This window comes from Meles meles, chromosome 18, assembly GCF_922984935.1.
Source record: "Meles meles chromosome 18, mMelMel3.1 paternal haplotype, whole genome shotgun sequence".
NCBI classification, from domain to species: Eukaryota; Metazoa; Chordata; class Mammalia; order Carnivora; family Mustelidae; genus Meles; species Meles meles.
The window spans coordinates 9636300-9655852 of record NC_060083.1 but is presented as its reverse complement, the minus strand read 5'-3'; the positions used below and the strand labels follow the sequence as shown (position 1 = coordinate 9655852).

At 61.7% G+C, this 19553-nt stretch overlaps 3 protein-coding genes across 5 annotated transcripts; all 3 read left to right on the top strand.

The window, feature by feature from the left end:
- The first annotated feature begins 54 nt into the window (after positions 1-54).
- ACAP1 (ArfGAP with coiled-coil, ankyrin repeat and PH domains 1) lies at positions 55-11798 on the top strand. 3 transcript variants are annotated; one of them, XM_045985272.1, is made up of 23 exons: positions 55-667; positions 784-891; positions 1440-1497; positions 5147-5266; positions 5449-5502; positions 5596-5654; positions 5888-6071; positions 6212-6256; positions 6378-6473; positions 6611-6685; positions 6768-6877; positions 7754-7805; positions 7901-8001; positions 8292-8415; positions 8519-8730; positions 9163-9232; positions 9353-9447; positions 9541-9710; positions 10164-10336; positions 10741-10850; positions 10937-11047; positions 11399-11448; positions 11628-11798. In XM_045985272.1, the coding sequence occupies exons 2-23, from the start codon at positions 839-841 to the stop codon at positions 11726-11728; spliced, it is 2223 nt and encodes a 740-aa protein (XP_045841228.1). In that variant the 5' UTR covers positions 55-667; positions 784-838; the 3' UTR covers positions 11729-11798. The 3 variants fall into 3 exon arrangements, with proteins under 3 accessions (XP_045841228.1, XP_045841227.1, XP_045841229.1); XM_045985271.1 differs by having other exon boundaries at positions 55-891; XM_045985273.1 differs by lacking the exon at positions 1440-1497 and having other exon boundaries at positions 59-891.
- Positions 11799-12997: 1199 nt separating this feature from the next.
- KCTD11 (potassium channel tetramerization domain containing 11) lies at positions 12998-15010 on the top strand. Its single transcript, XM_045985278.1, has one exon. The coding sequence runs from the start codon at positions 13244-13246 to the stop codon at positions 13940-13942; it is 699 nt and encodes a 232-aa protein (XP_045841234.1). The 5' UTR covers positions 12998-13243; the 3' UTR covers positions 13943-15010.
- Positions 15011-15230: 220 nt separating this feature from the next.
- On the top strand, positions 15231-18000 carry TMEM95 (transmembrane protein 95). The gene is made up of 7 exons (XM_045985276.1): positions 15231-15638; positions 15802-15858; positions 16054-16134; positions 16237-16257; positions 16422-16502; positions 16631-16718; positions 16836-18000. Exons 1-7 carry the CDS (start codon positions 15470-15472, stop codon positions 17332-17334), a joined length of 996 nt encoding a protein of 331 aa, XP_045841232.1. The 5' UTR covers positions 15231-15469; the 3' UTR covers positions 17335-18000.
- Positions 18001-19553: the final 1553 nt, after the last annotated feature.

Below are 19553 nucleotides of genomic sequence, written 5' to 3'. Positions count from 1 at the left end.
TTTCTCCGCCCAGACGAAACCCTGCGGATTCGATGGACACAGGAGGAGGAAAGCAGACAATGAAAACTGTAGCCAGCCTGGGATGGGATGGGGGCCAGCATCTCCCAGGCCTCACCCCTTCCAGGGGGACAATAAAGAGAAGTGCAGCAGCCTGGGTGCTGTGACTCTGTTCACGTTGACGGAGGATGGGCCTGCTCAGTCATCAAGGACAGGGGAGGAGGGAGGGACCTCCGCACACAGGAAACCACAGCAAGCAGAGCAGAGCAGAAAGCTGGGAGCAGCCTGGCGGACCGGACTCAGCAAGGGCCTGTGAGGCCCAGAAGCAGGGCTGCAGCAGGGGGCCGGCGCTTGGTGTGGCTCGACCAACCTTGTATGTACCGTTTTTAGCATCTTTAGTTCTTCCAACAAGCCCGGGGGTTGGGCAGGGGGTGTCATCCCCACTTTCCAGATGAGCTAAGCTGAGGAGTCAACGAGCTTGCCCAGGGTCCCTCCGAGAGACAGAATCAGGACTTGAGCCGACATCTGCCAGCCCCCAACCCCCCAAGGAGAAAGACAGAGGGCCCAGGACTCCCAGTAGGAAGGGGACAGCGGAGTCTCAGTGGGCGGGGCTGTGGCTTCTCTGCCTGGCCACGCCTCTGCCCCTCCCGGTGCAGCCAGCAAGTGTGAGGTGAGAGGTCCTCCTTGGACACCCCTTACCCTTGGAGAAGGAACTGAGCGCCCCCCCAAGGCTTTTCCCCAGGAGAGGACCCCCTCCTCCTTCCTCATCAACCCCTCCTGGGGCAGGGAGCATCTCCACCGTGTACCCCCGCCCGTCAAGCCCAAGACAAGACCAGCTGAGATGACCGTCAAGCTGGATTTTGAGGAGTGTCTCAAGGACTCACCCCGTTTCCGGTAAGTGTGCACAGCTCTGGGGGGCACGGGGGGTGAGGTCCGACCCCCCTAACACACACACAGCCACTACGCACACCGCACACAGCCTTCCCCAGGCCAGATGTCCTTCCAGGGGACAAGTTCATAAAGCGACAAGCTTGAACTCGAGGGCTAGAATGGCATCTCCACTAGGTGACCCCGGGCTCTGATGCTCTCCACCCCCTTTCCGGGTAGAGGGGGCCGCTCCAGCCCCTCTTCCCCCCAGAGCTGACACTCTCTCCTCCTGTCCTAGGGACCCCGCCCCTCCCCCAGCACCTGCTGGGGCGGTTAGCAACTTCCTGCCTGGGCCACATCCACCCTCGCATTACCCTTCCTGCTGGGCCTGGGCCCCACGAGCTCCCACACTGCGCAGAGGGAGGGAGCCCAAGAGGGCAGGTGGTCAGGTCCCCTTCACCCATCAGTTTTTCTGTCTGTCCCATTACCCACTAACCCCAACAACAGCCTTCCTGGGGGGCCCGGACCCAATGCACCCAAACTCTGTTCCCGTGACTCCGGGCCTCTCTTCCCAGAGCCTCCATCGAGCTGGTGGAAGCCGAGGTGTCAGAACTGGAGACCCGGCTGGAAAAGGTGACGGGGGAGAGACAACCCAGGACGGCATTAAGATGAGAGGGGCGGGCGGGGGAGAAAAGTGGGGACCCCCAACGAGTTCCGGGCATTGTTGGATGCTAACTGTGTGGGCCACAGAGAAGGAGGCGGGGGCTCTGTACCCCCAAGGAGCACAGGGTCTTGGAAGATCAGACTCCCTGTGGGCTTCCTGGGTCAGCTGCGAGCCCAGCCTTCCCCTGGGCCCTGGGCCTCCAGACACAGGGACCGCAAGACGTTTCTGCCCCACCCCCGGGGCAGCCCACAGACGGCCTTGGGGAGATAAACCAGTGAGTGAGACACTTAAACCTCAGACAGGAAGGCCATCCCGGGCCACTCTTCATAAAATGGGCACACTCCCTACCCCCTCCCAGGCTTGGTTTTTCTCTGTAGCATTCACCCCACTCTCCAGAAGGGTCTTTATTTGCCGCATTTGCTTTCTGCTGCCCCCTGACGAGTTGCTGCAAAGGGAGTGAGGAAGCCAGCCTGTACCTGTTAGCACAGTGTCTGAGGCTCAGGACGGGGGCGCGGCCCTGCTGGTCTGGTCCTCTGCTCCGGGGGCTCACGGGCTACAGTCCCACCTGAGGCCAGGGCTCCCCTCCAAGCTCCTGAGAGCGTCGGCAGACTCCAGGGCCTTGCCGGGGCAGCCCTGAGACCTCCTCCTGCTCACAGCTGCCCTCGGTCCCTTGCCATGTGGCCCTGGCCCTGGGCAGCTCACATCATGGCAACCAAGGCCCGCGGGAGGGTCTCTCCAGTGTGTGCTGCTAAGGGGGCATCAATTTGGATGGAAATGCAGCCACAGGAGCCACGGGTGGCTGTCCCCTCCCTCTGCCACATGGCATGACCTGATCATGGGAGCGCTGTCTTGTGCCCTTGGCCATGTTCCGTTGGGATAGGATCAAGTCGCGTGTCTCACGCTGGTGGGGGGCGATGCAAGGGAGGGGACGGTCCAGGGTCATCTGAGAGCATGTCTGTCACGCTTGCCAATTTGCATTTTTTTTTAAAGATTTTATGTATTTATTTGTGCGAGAGAGAGCGCAGGCATGAAAAGAAGAAGGGTCAGAGGGAGAAGCCGACTCCCTGCCAAGCAGGGAGCCTGATGCGGGACTCAGTCACGGGACTCCAGGATCATGACCTGAACCAAAGGCAGTCGCTTAACCTACTGAGCCACCCAGGCACCTGCCAATATGTGTTCTTGTTTGTTTTTCCCCGCTAGAACGTAAGTGCCACGAAGGACTTTTATGTTCTGTTTTTGCTCAGTCCTCAGTGCCTATACCACAGTCTGAAAGTTAGCCAACCACCAATTCATAGATAACATATTTTTATATAAAATTTTTAAAATTTGTTTTACAGATTTATTTATTTTAGCAATAGAGAGAGTGCCTACGAGCAGGGGAGTGGGAGAGAGAGACTCTCAGGCAGACTCCCTGCTGAATGTGGACCCTCTCCTCTCCCCCTCCCCATCCACATGGGACTCGATCCCTCAACCCTGAGATGGTGACCTGAGCCGAAATCAAGAATCACACGCTTAAGTGACAGAGCCACCCAGGCGGTCCTAAGCCTTTCTGAGTTAATCACAGACTTGCAAGAAGTTGCAAAGATAGCACGGAGAGGTCCCACGTACCCATCACCCAGCTTCCCCCAGAGCTGGCCTCTTGTATAAGGCTAGTATGTTACCGAACCAGGAAAGTGATGAGGGCGTGATACAAGGAACTGCCTAGAGACCTTACTTGGATTCTATCCATTTTGCATATACAGTTGACCTTTGAACAACCTGAGAGTTAGAGGCCCTGACCCTCCCTACTGTCAAAAATGTACATATAATTCCTGACTCCCCAGAAACTTTACTGATAGCCCGCATTGATCAATAATGGAAACAGTCTATGAACAGGCATTTCGTGTGTATCATATGTAACGTATACTGTGTTTACAATAAAGGGAGCTAGAGGAAAGCGTTATCAAGACAATCAGAAGGAAGAGGGGCACCTGGTGGGGTCAGTCCAGAGAGCGTGCAACCCTGCATCTCCGGGTCGTGAATTCAAGCCACATGTTGGGTGGGGCGCCTGGGTGGCTCAGTCAGTGAAGCGTCAGGTCATGATCCCAGGGTCCCAGGATCGAGTCCCGCATGGGGCTCCCTGCTCAGAGGAGAATCTGCTTCTCTCTCTGCCTCTCCTCTCACCCCCACTCGTGTTCCTTCTCTCCCTCAAATAAATAAATAAAATCTTAAAAAAAAAAGCCACGTGTTGGATGTAGAGCTTCCTTAAAAAAAAAATAAACGAAAATCTCAAATCAATGAATCATGAGGAAGAAAAAATACATTTACAGTACTGTACTGTATTTATCCAAAAAAGTTCGCTTAGAAGCGGAGCAGCGCAGTTCAAATCCATGTTCAAGGTCGATTGTGCTCTTTTTTTTTCCAAAAAGTCTTTGTAATTCAATGGCATTGAATCGCATGCATAGGTTCTTGTAACCAGAATCACATTCAAAACACAAAAATCGGGGCGCCTGGGTAGCTCAGTGGGTTAAGCGTCTGCCTTCGGCTCAGGTCATGATCTCAGGGTCCTGGGATCGAGCCTCACATCTACCTCTGGGCAGAGTGTGGTGTCTGCGTAGGATTCTCTCCCTCCCTGTCCCTCTGCCCCTCCACCCCTCATGTGCTCTCTCTCTCTCTCTCTCAAGGAAGGCAGGAAGGGAAGGGGGGAGAAAGGGCACAAAACTCTGCCACCAGAAGGAACCCTTCGGTGCAGCCCTTTGTCCTGCTACCTTCCCCTGCCTTCTGTCACCCGCAGCAAGCTCTCATCTGTTCTCCAGACTTTTGCCATTTCTAGAATGTTCCATAGGTGCAACCGCCCATTACGTGGCTTCTCTCTTTTCCTTCTCTCAGAGTATGCCCTTGAAGTCCACTCAGGTTGTTACGTTTCAGCACAAGGAGTTCCTGTGTGGGTAGTCTGTGCCTTTGCGTCATTGAGCACTCTTCCGTTGGCACGGATGGACCAATGTGTCCCTAGTTCGGTCTTAGGAAGGCTCATTTTGGGGGAAAGTGTGGTGGGTAGGGAGGAAACAGACACTCAGGATCCCAGCTGCAGCCAGTGACACTGTGAGCGTCTGGGTCCTTGCGCCTGACCACAGACAGCTGGCGGTCGTACCTGATTAGGTCGGATTGTGGCTGGTCTCCTGACCATTACTGACCCTGTCGGCCACCTTCAGGTCCGGCTCTACTTCCCTGCAGCCTTCGCCAGCCCTCGAAAGTGTCTTTCAGTTCAACCAAATTTCATTGATGACCCCAGAGCCCCCACCGCCCCGGGATTTCCCCACACAACTTCCCTGGTGGTCTCCTGCCCCCTGGGCTGAGCTGAAGGGCCCCTCAGACACTCACTCTGTCCCAGCTGTGTTGACTCAGGTCAGAGCCAAGCGGTATCACCTCAGGGACCATGGTTCCCAAACTAGGACCCGAGGTCAGGAGACCTCACTCAGCCGCCTGGCTCTTCCAGAGGGACCCTTCTCGGGCCAGACGCAATGGGGCCCCGGAGCCTTCCCGCAGAAGGGAGAGGAGGGGCGCCCAGTGTGGGGTGTCGGGGGTGTCGGCACTGTGCGGCACACGGCATAACTCCCCGTTAACCCCGCTGCTTCTTAGCTCCTCAAGCTGGGGAATGGCCTTCTGGAAAGTGGGCGCCACTATCTTGCCGCTGGCCGTACCTTCGTCGCGGGCATTTGTGACCTGGCCCGCCTGGGTCCCCCAGAGCCCATGATGGCGGTATGTCAAGCCGGTTGGGGTCTGCAGTGCAGAGCTCCTCTGGAGGGGGAGGGGGGGCCTGGGGTCTCGGGGTGCCAGACCGGAGCAGGGCTGGAGCTGTGGCCTGAGACAGCCCTGGCAGGCTGGTGCAGACAGCCTGCTGGCCCACGCCTGGTACTCTGTCTCTGCCTCTCCGTGCCCAGGAGTGTCTGGACAAATTCACCGAGAGCCTTAACCACAAGCTGGACAGCCACGCGGTAAGGGGAGCGCAGGAGGGACTGGTGGCGGGGAGCAGCGCTGTCCGTGGCCTGACCCTCCCCTGCCCATTGCTGCTCCCCGCACGCCCGCAGGAGCTTCTAGATGCCACCCAGCACACGCTGCAGCAACAGATCCAGACCCTGGTCAAGGAGTGAGTGGGGAGGGGAACCAGTCTTCTGTCCCTCTCCCCGCCACGATAAGGGCCCCCCTGAATGGAGGAGCTGTGAGGCTGGGGGTTTCTGATGGCCCGACTGCCGTCCCCCAGCCCCACACCCCCTTGGAGTCCGGACTGGAAGGCCATGCGTGGGCCGCCCACCTGGGACTTCTCTGCAGGGGCTGGTGGGGGTACCTTGCTCTGCGCGTTACCCCTTCCCTCCACCACAGGGGTCTCCGGGGGTTCCGAGAGGCCCGCCGGGATTTCTGGAGGGGGGCCGAGAGCCTGGAGGCTGCTCTCGTCCACAACGCCGAGGTCCCCAGGCGCCGGGCCCAGGAGGCAGAAGAGGCGGGAGCTGCCTTGAAGACTGCCAGGGCCGGGTACCAGGGCCGAGCGCTGGATTATGCCCTCCAGGTGCCTGCCGCCCCCTGTCCCCCTCCCCGTCTCCTGGGATCCCAGGGCCTCTGGCCCCTTGAGGCTGGCAAGGCCCCCCGGGCATGGGGAAGGGGCGCTGTGTTTTCAAGACTGACCTGAGTTCTTTTGGGGACCCTCAGATCAACGTGATCGAGGACAAGAGGAAGTTTGACATCATGGAGTTTGTGAGTTTCAGTGTCCGGGAGGGCGGGGTGGGGAGGAGCCTGCGGATGGGGGCAGGGAGGGCAGCGGGAAAGCCAGAAGGGTCCCCTGTCAGCTCTGCACCCTGCCCACCTTGTCGCCCAGGTGCTGCGTCTGGTGGAGGCCCAGGCTGCCCATTTCCAGCAGGGCCACGAGGAGCTGGGCCGGCTGGCCCGCTATCGCAGGGAGCTGGGCGCCCAGGTGGGGCCCCGACAGGCGGTGGTGGGGACGGGGTGGGCAAGCTGTTGGTGGAGGGAGGGGAGGGGGCTCTGAGAGGCCTGTCCAGGCCTGGTTGGGGGAGGTGGGGGGACACCTGAAATGTCTCCTCCTCCGCCCAGTTGCACCAGCTGGTCCTGAATTCGGCGCGCGAAAGGAGGGACATGGAGCAGAGGCACGTGCTGCTGAAGCAGAAGGTGAGGGCCTCCGGGGGCCGTGGGGTCTGACTCAGGCCCCTCTGCCCGCTTCGGCTGCCCTTTGACCCCCTTGTGCCCCCAGGAGCTCGGAGGGGAGGAGCCAGAGCCGAGCCTCAAGGAAGGGCCGGGAGGGCTGCTCATGGAGGGCCACCTCTTCAAGCGCGCCAGCAACGCCTTCAAGACCTGGAGCAGGTGAGAGGCGGGGTGGGGGAACCCAGTCGCCCAAACCTGCTCCATTCAGTGTTTTTTGAGTGGTGACAGGGTCCTAAGTGGTAAGAAAACAGGCAAAACCCGCTGCCCCCACAGACCTTCCATCCCCAGCAGCAAAGCCGTCCAGTCAATCCTGCAAGGTTGGAAACGTGAGAAAGCAGGGGTGCAGAGAGCTGGGGAGGGGCTGAAGACCTGAAGGACATCTGGGGGGAGAATGTTCTAGGCAGGGGGAGGAGCCAGCGCCGAACCCGGGAGGGTCAGGGGGACAGAGAGGGGCACAGGGGAGTAGACAGAGAGAGGGAGGAAGGCGCAGGGAGGCCTTGTGGGCTTCCCTGGGGACTTAGGAACCACTCAGGGGTGAGGGGGTGTGTGGGGGGGGGTCACCTGCTCTGACTCAGCTCCTTCCCATAGAGGATATTTGCGTAAATTGGAAAACCGAACCCCTTCCCTAAGATACTTCCATCTGTCAAAACGGCGACTCAGGGCCTCTGGCGGGCTCAGTCAGTGGAGCCTGGGACTCTAGATTTTGGGGCGGGGGGGTTCGAGCCCCACGTGGGTGTGGTGAATACTTCAAAGAAAAAAATTATAGCAAGAGCCTAATTTTATTGGAAAAAAGCATTTTACTGCCATCTACTGGAAAGTTGTCTTCACAATTGCTCAAACCTGGGTTATCTATCTGGGGTGTGAGCGGCTTCTGTGTGCGCTGGCACAGCCCTGTGCCCTCCCCACGGGATGGGAGGGTCTGCCCGGCTCTCACCGCCATCCTTATGGGGCAGAGGGCACAGCCTGTCCAGTGTCCCTGTCCCGAGCTCGTCCCGATACCCCCCATGCCCACGACTCTCTTTCCATCTCTTCCAGACGCTGGTTCACTATCCAGAGCAACCAACTGGTTTACCAGAAGAAGTACAAGGTAGGCAGGTGGCGTCCCGGACACCGGGGCCCAGGGACCCTCAGCCCTCGCTGAAGCTGGCTGGCTGGCTGCCCCTGGTCACCTTCCCCTTCCAGGACCCCGTGACTGTGGTGGTGGACGACCTTCGCCTCTGCACGGTGAAGCTCTGCCCCGACTCGGAGAGGCGGTTCTGCTTTGAGGTCGTGTCCCCCAGCAAGTGAGTGTAGGGCCCATTGCAGAGGCATCTTGGAGGTCCCCGTGCAGCAGCAGGCATTAACCCTTTGGCAGCTGGACTGGGGGGGCGGCCATCTGGGGGGTGTCCTGGAGGGAGGGGATGGGGCGATGGGGTATATTTAGAAAGCTTGGACCACGTGGTCCCAAATCTCTATCCGGCTGGTGTTTCGCGTGTCGGGACGACTGGGCCCGTCGAGTAGCATGTCAGCCAGCCGACCCTGGCACGTGGCTCCCCGGGCCTCAGACTGCCCCCTCTGCTCCCCACTCCGGCAGGTCCTGCCTCCTGCAGGCTGACTCCGAGCGCCTCCTGCACCTGTGGGTCAGCGCCGTGCAGAGCAGCATCGCCTCGGCCTTCAGCCAGGCCCGCCTGGATGACAGCCCCCGGGGGCCCGGCCAGGTGCCTTCCTTTGGACGGTGCAGGGAACGGGGGTCCCCGGGGAGGGGAGGCCCACCCCTTCCCCAGGCCCCAGGGCCACTCTCTCTTCCCTTGTCTCCCCCAGGGCTCGGGATACCTGGCCGCGGGCTCCTCGGCTACCCTGGGCTGTGGCGGGATGGCCCGGGGCAGGGAGCCCGGTGGAGGGGGGCACGTGGTCGCCCAGGTGCAGGGCGTGGATGGCAATGCCCAGTGCTGTGACTGCCGCGAGCCAGCCCCGGAGTGGGCCAGCATCAACCTGGGCGTCACCCTCTGCATCCAGTGCTCCGGCATCCACAGGTCACTCCCCACTACCCCCGCGGGGGCCCCACTCCGTCCTGCTGGGGGAGGGGGAGGGGGCCAGCTGGAGCCCGGTGTACAGGCTCCGCCCTGGCTCACACAGGGCACCATGTCCTGGTCCTGCCCGAGGAGGAGGAGTTTATTGGTTTGACTGGGGTGTGGAGTCAGGGCTCTTGAGGGCAGGGGAACCCACAAAGAGCAGAGAGAGGGGAGAGGCCACAAGTCTGGCGGAAGTGGTGGGCGGGGGTGGGGGGGACCATAGGGTGAGAGAAGGGAGGTGGCTGGAAAGGATGAGGCCTGAAAACGGACCTGGAGGAGAAGGGAGAGGAGGGAGCAGTAAGCAGAGCCAGGCCAGGCGGCCCCCAGCCCTGTGGCCTCCTGGTCAGCGCCTGCGGCCCCACAGCAGGCCTAACCCTCACTCTGGCCCTCCAGGAGCCTCGGGGTTCATTTCTCCAAAGTCCGGTCTCTGACCCTTGACTCGTGGGAGCCAGAGCTGGTGAAGGTGACTTGGGGCGCCGCGATGAGAAGGGGCGGGGTGCGTTCCGAGCTGCGTGCTCCGAGGGCTCAGACACTCACCTCCCTCCCACCTGTCTGTCTCTGCCTCTGCCTGGGCCTCCGGAAGCTTATGTGTGAGCTGGGGAATGTCGTCATCAACCAGATCTACGAGGCCCGCGTGGAGGCCATGGCCGTGAAGAAGCCAGGGCCCAGCTGCTCCCGGTGAGGGTGGGGTGGAGGTGCTCGCGGGAAGGAAGAGGGTCTGGGACTGGAGGAGGGGAGACGGTCCCCCTCTTCCCCACCGTGCTCTGCCAGGCAGGAGAAGGAGGCCTGGATTCATGCCAAGTACGTGGAGAAGAAGTTCCTGACCAAGCTTCCTGAGATTCGGGGGCGAAGAGGCGGCCGGGGGCCCCCCAAGGGGCAGCCTCCTCTGCCCCCCAAGCCTCCCGTCAAGCCCCGGCCAGGGAGCCTCAGATCCAGGCCAGGTACAGCTTTGCTCAGACATTCACAGGGCCCGGCTGCGTGCCCAGCACTTTGCCAGGAGGCACAGAGCATGAAGCCCAGGCCTTCCCCTTGCCAGTGCTGGGGGTTGGGGGGCGGCCCACACCAGCATGGGTTCTTTTTTCACAAGGCAAGAGCTTCAGGGGTTAAGTGAAGGATGGGAGGGAGTGTAGGACTGGACACAGGCAGGGAGGGTCTCAAGTGCAGGAGAAAAATCAGGAGTGAGGAGGAGCCCACTGGTGGCCCCAGAGGCGGGTGGAGGGCATGCCCTTGGCGGGAGGGTAGGGAACGGGGCGCCGAGGCTGAGTGTCTGCTCACTGGAGATGTCTGGGCCGCCCAAGTAGTTGAACAGGAGGAGATGAATGAATGGTGCTGTCCCTGCCCCATGACTGTGCAGAGGATTTTGTACCAGACTCACAGCCGATTCCCTCCACCAGAGCCCCCTTCCGAGGACCTGGGCAGCCTCCACCCCGGGGCCTTGCTGTTTCGAGCTGCTGGGCACCCTCCCTCCCTCCCCACCATGGCTGACGCCCTCGCCCATGGAGCGGATGTGAACTGGGTAAACGCCAGCCAGGAGAATGCCACTCCCTTGATCCAGGCCACAGCTGCTGTGAGTCTCACGGACCTCCCCGTCCCACCCTTAGGCTCCTTCCCTCTGAACTCTCTCTGATTTGGGGCCCACCTCTCACCCCTCCTCTGAGTCCATAAGGACTGATAACCGAGAGACACTTGCTGCTAGGGGTGTGTCTAATCTGGGAGCAGACCACCTGGGTTTGTATCCGAGCTCCCACCGCTCACGGTTGTGAAGCTCTGTGTGCCTCAGTTCGCTCATCTGTAAAATAGGGTCACACACCTCATGAGGTTGTACCGTGGACTTCACGGGTCAGTACAGCCAAAGAGGTAGAGCAGAGCCTGACGCACTGTACCCCCCCCCCCGGACGGACCCCATCCTAAAACATCTTGGGTCAGCTTCTAAAGATGCTACCTTCTCCCGTTCTCAACCCTTCTGTGCAGAATTCTCTTCTGGCCTGTGAGTTTCTCCTCCAGAACGGGGCGAACGTGAACCAAGCGGACAACCACGGCCGGGGGCCGCTGCACCATGCAACCATTCTGGGCCACACGGGGTAGGGGCGGGCAGGGACCGCGACAGCGGGAAGGAAGGGCGCGCGGATGGGGTGAGTGGCCGGCTGAACCTCGCTATCCTTTCCAGGCTGGCCTGCCTGTTCCTGAAACGGGGGGCCGATCTGGGAGCTCGGGACTCGGAAGGCAAAGACCCTCTGACCATCGCCATGGAAACGGCCAACGCCGACATCGTCACCTTGTATGGAGGCCTGGAGGGCGGGGCTAGCGCTTGCCCGACCCATCCTGGGCGTGGGCGGAGCTAACGCCGGGCCCCGCGTGTGGGCGGAGCCGGGGGAAAGCAGCGGGCGGGATCCGGACCCCGCGGGGGAGAGGCTGTTGCGAGTGTAGACTGGGGCGTGGAGCAGGAAGGGGGGTGGGCAGGGTCCACGGATGGTGAGGTCCGCCCGCGTGAGGGGTTTCGTGGCCCGCGTGCGTCTGGAAGCACTGGTCCCGGAGGAGCAGGTGGCTTTACCACCGCAGCTCCGAGGGTGGGCAGCTGGGAGTGGGGCCGCCACGAGAGTGTCTCCGGGCCGTAATTCCTCCCCTCCAGGCTCCGCTTGGCGAAGATGAGAGAGGTGGAAGCGGCCCAGGGCCAGGCAGGTAAAGAGCCTCCCGCCCCGCCCCACACTGCAGTTCTGGGCTTCTGGGCCCTAAAGGCCCGCCCGGCCGCCCCGGTTACTTCCACGGCCGAGTCCACAGACGCGCACCGGGCGCGCGGGAGGGCGCACGTCCCCGCGACGCCGCCGAACGCCCGCCCAGCCCGGCCTCCCTCCCCTCAGGAGACGAGACGTATCTGGACATCTTCCGTGACTTCTCCCTCATGGCGTCGGACGACCCGGAGAAGCTGAGCCGCCGCAGTCACGACCTCCACACGCTTTGATCCCCGGCCCCCGCGCCCCCGCCTCCCCCGACCCCGCCGCCCCTGGGCCATTAAAGCCTCCGTGCTCTGAGCCTTGCGTCGTGCTTCCCCCGCAGGGCGCCTCCCTCGGGCCGGGCGGCGGGCGCGCAGGCGGTCTGCGAGCTCGAGCCGGCGAGTGGCCGCTCCCGGTCGGCGAGGTGGACGCGGCCTGGCGCCGGGAGGGCTTGGGGCGGGGCTCTCGGCCTCGGACGACGTGGCCAGACGCGTCCGGCCGGGGAGAGGCCGCCCGCGTGGGCTGGGGGGCCGGCCTCCCGGAGGGGGCAGTTGGCGTCGGGCCGGGACGGAGAGGCGGGGTGCGGCCACCCCGGCCGGTAGGCATCCCCGGAATGCGGCGGCTCAGCACCCGCCTCCTCGGGAATTCCCGACGGGAGCGACCGGGCCGACACCGCCCCCAAACCCGGGACGGCCGGCCTCGGGTCACGCGCCGGGCTGCAGACGTGAGGTCGGGCACACCTGGGGGCCCGCGGGGCGGTCGCGGCCACATGCGGAGCGACGCGCCTGAGTCACCCTGGGGACCCCACCCCCGCCCGCGTGCGCCCGCCCTGCCCGTCCGCCCCGTCTCTCCGGTTCCTGAATCTCGGCTCCCACCTTCACCCTGGCCGCGCGCGAGCCCCGCGGGGGCGGGGGGCGGGGCGCCAGGGAGGCGGGGCTGTCTCTTAAAGGGCCCCCGGCCGCTGCCCTTAGGCCACTTCCTGGGGGCGGAGAGGACCGCGGCAGCTGCGGCGACACCCGGGGAGGCGGCGGCGCCCGGGTCCCGAGACTCCCGGCTGCTCCCATCAGAGTTCTCCGGTAGTCCCGGCTCGCGCTGAGCGCGCATCCCCGTCCCCCGGTCGCTAGGGAGGCACCTCCGCGGCCGCTCCCGTCAGCCCCGCCTCGGCCTCCCGAGACCCGCGCCGGAGCCGGGCCAGGCCAGGCCTGCGACGGGCCCCCGGGGCCCTGCGTGCACTCGCCCGCGGATACGGCGATCTGCCTGAGAACTCGGAAGCTGGGTCCTTCCGAGGGTCGGCCTGTGCTCGCCACCGTCACCTGCTGGTTGGATTCCGGAAACTCGCTGTCTGAAGGCCTCAGAGCCCAGCTGCTGACCCTCCGCCCAGAATCGAATGCGTCTGGACCGAAGTCTCCCTTCCCTCTCTGGCTTCCGCGCTTTTCAAGCGTTCTCGCAAGCTTTCGGCCGTGTCTGTGCCCGGAAACCGTCTCCCCCACTACCAAGGTAGCTGGGGTGAACCCCAGATCTTACCGCCTTGTGCTCCGACCTGTGCATCCAAGCCTGAGACAGTCTGAACTTTATGACCCAGTTCTGCCCACACCCAGGGAGTTCTGCCTTTTCTTCTCTTTCGGTGTCTCCTGTACTCCCCCAAAATTTCGCCTCCTCCTGTGCCCTCTTCGCCCCCCTCTTTTGGGGGCCCTGTGACCCTGAATGTGGGGGGCACACTCTATTCCACCACTTTGGAGACTCTGACTCGCTTCCCAGACTCCATGCTGGGGGCCATGTTTAGGGCGGGCACCCACATGCCCCCCAACCTCAACCCCCAGGGAGGCGGCCACTACTTCATCGACAGAGATGGCAAGGCCTTCCGGCACATCCTCAATTTCCTGCGGCTGGGCCGCCTGGACCTGCCCCGCGGGTATGGGGAGACAGCTCTTCTCAGGGCAGAGGCCGACTTCTACCAGATCCAGCCCCTCCTGGATGCCCTGCGGGACCTGGAGGCCTCCCGGGGGACCCCTGTACCCACAGCCGCCCTGCTCCACGCAGACGTAGATGCCAGCCCCCGCCTGGTGCATTTCTCCGCGCGCCGGGGCCCACACCACTACGAGCTGAGCTCCGCGCAGGTGGATACCTTCCGAGCCAACATCTTCTGCACGGACTCCGAGTGCCTGGGGGCCATGCGGGCCCGATTTGGGGTGGCCACTGAGGGCAGGGCAGAGGGAGGCCCGCACTTTCGTCTGGAGTGGGCTCCCTGTCCCGCAGAACTCCCCGAGGCGGAGTATAGGAGACTGGGGCTGCAGCCTCTGTGGACTGGGGGGCCCGGAGAGCTCCGGGAGGTGGTGGGCGCGCCCGGCTTCCTGGAGGAGGTGCTGCGGGTGGCTCTGGAGCATGGTTTCCGTCTAGACTCCGTCTTCCCCGACCCCGAAGATCTGCTCAACTCGCGATCTCTGCGCTTCGTGCGGCACTAAGCCTGCCGCCCTCCCGTCCGGCGGGGTGGGGGAGAGGGTGGACAGCAAAGGGAACACGAAGGCCCCCCTGAAGCCTCTTAGCTCTGCGTCTGGAGCCGTGAGAGTCAGGGCTCCCGCTGCACCTGACTGGAACCTAGGCGTGGGCAGCAGCTCCCAAGTCTGAGGGCGCTGAGGGCTCACAACCACAGGAAGGGTCTGGACTGGTGCTCATTCCGCGATGGGTGGGGAAGCTTCCCACGCTTGTTCCTGCCACAGACTGGCAGCCTCTAGCGTCTCCTTGGTGGAGCTCCATATTCAACGTTCTAGAAAAGTCGGGACACCTCCCTGCCCGGGCTCAGCCTAGCAGGACCCTGGAAGGACACTGAAGTGTGGGAGGATTTCGGATAGGTGTGATGTGGTCTCCTGGACCATGGCTTCTCCTGCTGCAAAACGGGCCTGCTCTGGCCTGACCAAAGAGAGGCCAGAACACTCTAGAATATGGGAAGGGGGATTCCTTGCTGTGTCTCAGGTCACCTACTAAGGGAGACAGAAAGGCTACACCCTACCCTAGGTTGACATAGGAAACTGGGGAGAATGCCCATATTTTAGACACCCAAGTGTTTTCCAGGGCCCCATGTTGCTGGAGCCGGCCGCAGGGACGAGGGCGGCATCTGCTCGGGTCCTGGGCTTGCTTCGTTCTCGTGCTCACGTGTACCAGCCAGTGTGTCTGATCAACGGGTGGGTCTCTGCCGCCCCGGCTCCTGTCTGCGTGGCCGGAGACGGTATCCATGGGCTCTGCGTGCCCAGGCCGGTTTGGGGTTGCCCGGCAACTCTTTCGAGTAAATCAAGAGTGAGGAGTTTCATCAGAAGGGGCGGGGTGGGGGGGTGTGTGTGCTCACATCAGCACGTAGGCAGGACAGGCCGGCGGAGGTCTGAGCAACTAGGATCTTCCGGGTGGAAGGTAAGAGAAGTTCCTGGGCCCAGCCAGGCCTAGGAAGCCCTTGTAGAATTCTCCGTTGCTAAGGCAACTATGGGCATGTTGCTAGGAGATGGCTGGGAGGGCCCAGGCTGCCCGGGGCCGAGGGGAGATGAACAGAAGGGGTGGGGAGAGTGGGGGGAGGACAGGGGAAGGGGTGGGATTTCTGGTTCCCCCACGAATGGGAGACTCATGCACAGCTTCTTCACTGGGGGAGTCACTCGCTCATTATTTATCGCTGGTCATGATTTACAAAAAGAAAAATAAAATTGCTTTGTGGAACCTCAAACTTGTCAAGACTGCTGAAGGCCAGGTTGGGGGGCGCTGTCCCCCTTTGTAGCAGAAGCCCTGCTTTCTCTGCCCCGGTCTTCTGGTCCTCGGTTCCTTGGGCCCCACCTTTGCCCCAGCCAGAGATGGAACAGGGGTACCATTCCAGAATGTTCTAGAATCCCCAACTGTTCTGGAACACGCTCCAATCTCCAGGCAAAGAGTTGGAACTAGGATCACAGCATTCGGAGGCCTTCGCGGCCTCAGTGGGGCGGGCACCCGTCTGCCACCCGCCAGCAGGCCTCATGTGGATGCTGGCCTTAGGTGGAGTTTTCCTGGCGACCGCCCAGGCCTGTGTCCTCTGCCACCTCCCAGACCGTGACTTGGCGGGCCGCCTGGCTAAACTCTGCAGCCGAGTAGAGGCTCGGTGGAAGGAATGTAGGGCGGCCTGGAGCTTCCCCGCCTTTGCCTTAGGTAAGCTCAGACATCCAGGGACGGGGGCCACCACACCCCGAGTGGCGCAGGCTGTGACTTCCCAGCTGGGCCCCTCAGCTGCCCCCTCAGACCACAGCCCTCTCTGGACACTCTGGCTTCTCCCCGCGCGGAGAGAATCACAGGTCCCCGCCGGTCTCCACAGATGAGACGTCCATGAACAATGTCATAGAGAAGACTCACAGAGTCCTGAGGGTCATGGGTGAGGCCAAGGGGCAACGCACGACCCAGGGGCTTAGAGGGGCAGCCGCGAGGGGGCGGGGAGGCAGGGGCAGGGCGGCCAGGTGGAACCGGGAAGGTGTGATCCGCGATCCCGGAGGTGCCGCTTGGGAAGGGTGGAGGTGAGCCCGCCCTGGCAAGGCGCCAGGGAGCCACCGCCGCCCTCTGTCTCCCCCAGAGATCAAAGGGTCTCTCTCCTCCCTCCCTTTGTATCGGCATTGGCTGCAAAACACCAAGCTCCCCGCCTACACCAGGGAAGGTACAGATGCCGCCAGGGATGGGGGCGCCTGGGCGCTCGGGCAAAGGGGGGGCGTGGCCGAGCGGCTCCCCTCCCCCCACCCCTCCTTGTCTTTGCTTTCAGCTCTCTGCGCGCCTGCCTGCCGTGAGTAGAAAAGGAAAGAGTAGTGAGGACGCGGGCATCTGGGGTGCCGGAGGAGAGCCTGGCAGTTGTGGTGGAGGCGTGGGGGGTGGCGGGGCGGGAAACGGACTCTGGGAGGCGGGGCCCGGGCTTCCCCCGCCCCAGCTCGTTCCCGCTGTGTCCTGCAGGGGGCAGCACCGTCGTGTACAACTGCTCCACCTGCCAGGAACTCGACGTCTGCTGCTGGCCCCGAAAGCGCTGCCTCCCAGGTTCTACCCCTCCGCCCGGCCTCCCCTGGCTCAGGTCTCTGAGCTCTCGGCCACCCCCCCCCCCCCGCCCACACCGCGACGGCTGGCCAGGTCGCCGGGTCCCTCACCGCTTCCTGGGTTCCCTGCAGGAAGTCACGATCTCTGGGAAGCCAGGGTTCTGCTCCTCGCTCTCCTGGTGGCTGCCTTCCTGCTGGGTGTTCTGAGCCTCATGGTGGAGTGAGTCGGGGGCGGGGTAAGGGCGGCAGGGGCCTTGTCACTTCTGAGCCCCCCAGTACCTTCCCCCACTCCACTCTGCTCTGCGCATCCCAGGCCTCGCACTCTGTCTGCCCTCAGGTCCAGTTACTTGGAAGAAAAAAGGACGAGTGAAGGTTTCGACGGCCTCCCAGCCTCCAGTTCTAAAGACCACCAACCCTCAACCTCCACTTCCCTCCAAGGGGATCAGCCAGCCCCTTCGTTCCAATCCCCAATCCCCGAGGTTCAGCCTTCCAGACCCAGAAGCCCAGACGTCCCCTTGATTCCAGTGTCAGAGGGCCTCCTGGGACCCAGGCACCCAACTGGAAATCTCCTCCCCTCCAGCCCTCAACTCATCACACAGGAGCAGCCAGCGGCCGGTTCCAGGAAATTATCTACAGAAGGAAAGAATCCCCTCCTCGCCACTCCCCCACACCCCCTCCTGCCTGTTCTCGGAAAGCAGGGGCCGCCTGCCCCAGAAGCTCCTCCTGGCCCTCTTGTGACTGATTGGGAATCCGGGAATGAGTGTTTTGGAAAACTCCCTCCCTTCAGAGCTGAGACCACATCAGTCAGCCTGCTGGCAGGCTCTCCCTCCATTTAACATTGTGAAGCGGTGGCCTCCCACAGAGGCGTCCCTCCTGCCAAGGCCAAGTAAACCTGTTGTCGGATGGCCTCCACCCCTGCCTGGTCTCTGTCTGCAACTGGGGAGGGCAGAGGGGGACGGGAGACTCAGGGTGGCACATTGGTTCTCGGCTGGAAGGACGGTAGCAGCGGGGATGGGGGGTGGGTTCCACCCCAAGAGACCTTTGGTGACATCTGGGGACGTTTCGATTGGGGGATGTGCTCCTGGCAATCAGTGGGTGGAAGCCGGGGGTGCTGGGCTCCACAACGCACGGGGGAGTCGTCTCCAACAATTCTCCGGTCCTGGGACCTCAGTTGTGTGTGCTGGAGAAACCCTGGAGTTGCCCCCCGCCCCCCAGCCGTCAGAAGGTTTCGGTTGGGTGGTTGAAAGATGAAACGTAGAAAGAGTTAGCCCGTCCCCAGCCACAAGTCTCATCCGAGAGCCTGGGCCTGGAAGGGATCCCAGCGTGCACCTAGACCCATGGTTTTCAAACTGGGTACCTGGAGGCTCCAGGGTAAAAGCTGTCATCCAGATGCCCATTGCAGTCATCTGGGCAGCTTCAAAAACTACCCGTCCTGGGGCGCCTGGGGGGGTCGGTCATTTGGGCGTGACTCTGGCTCAGGTCATGATCTCCGAGTCCTGGGATCGAGCCCCATGTCCGTCTCCCTGCTCAGGGGAAGCCGGCTTCTCCCTCTCCCTCTGCCCCTCCCCATGGTTCATGCTCTTTCTCACTCTCTCTCAAATAAATAAAATTAAAAAAACAAAAACAAAAACCCACCAATTATCCGTCCCTAGGCCTTATATCCAGGAATGCTGGATTTAGTGGTGTCGAATGGGGCCTCGGTTTATCTTACAGGTAGCCAAGGCTAGAACCCCTGTTTTGGGGTGCCCATGAAGCACACCCCATGGAAAGAGGAATGCCTACCTCTTCTAGGAAAGTACCTTCCATTTTATTTCACACATTCTACTCCAATCTGTGATTTTACACCCAAAAAAAGAGAGACCCAGAGATCATATATCCAATTCCTACAACTTGCCCAAGATCACACAGCTCGTTCATCCATTCCTTTGACAGATGCCTAGTGAGCGCCCCAGCCGGGAAGAGAAGCCACGGCTGCTGGCCGCCCAAGCCTCACGGCTTCCCTCTGGTCTGCGCCAGCTGCCTCATACCCCCCGACACTGTACCCATTTTCCAGGCTCCACATGTGGGAGTTGTCCTAGTTTTCACACTCAGCGCCCAGTGGGTCAACCGATTCTGCCCCTTCTTGAAGGACCTCTACCCTGTCTGTGCCCTCCTCCTGTCCTGTGGCCCCAGCCCACTCTAGACCCCTCTGACTGCGGACTCCAGTCTCCCAAGGGTGCCATCTGAAAGCCTACTCCCCTCTCCGCCGCCGCACCTTCCGTGGCCATACGGGTCTTCTCAAAGCACCACACCGTGGACTGCCTCCCGTCCAGTGGCAAAAGATGGTTCAGAACTCATGATGGTTCAGAACTCAGGCTTCGTAGTCGGGCTGCCAGGATTTCAGATCCTGGCTCTGTGTCTCACCAGACCTCGGGCAAGTTATGGTAACTTCTCGGTTCCTTTTTCCTCGTATTTGAAAGGCAAATCGCGCAGTTCATTGATTCGATGGCTTTTTCTGTTTTTATTCTGTTTACATTTTAACAGCTCCGCCGTCGAAGACACGTCCTGGCATGATGTTCCACAGCACCAGCGGTGATCTCTCCACTTCGGGGAAGATCTCTCCACTTCGGGGAACTCTAGTTCAGATGAATTCAGGGACAATGCTTGGGACGGCGCCCAACACGTGCTGGGCCCTCGCCAAGCATTAGCCGTTGCGATCTCTCTCTTTTTTTTTTTTTTATATTTTATTTATTTGACAGAGAGAAATCACAACTAGGCAGAGAGGCAGGCAGAGAGAGAGGAGGAAACAGGCTCCCAGCGGAGCAGAGAGCCCGATGTGGGGCTCGATCCCAGGACCCTGGGATCATGACCTGAGCCGAAGGCAGAGGCTTTAACCCACTGAGCCACCCAGGCGCCCCAACCGTTGCAATCTCTTACTGAAGTCCTTCCCTAGCTCTTTCCTGCCTATGGAATGTAGACCTGGCCGTTGACCCTGACATTCAAGGTTCCCCACGTCTTATGGGGGCCTCATCCCAGAGCTGACCAAACCTAGCTCAAAGTGGGATCTCTACCTGAA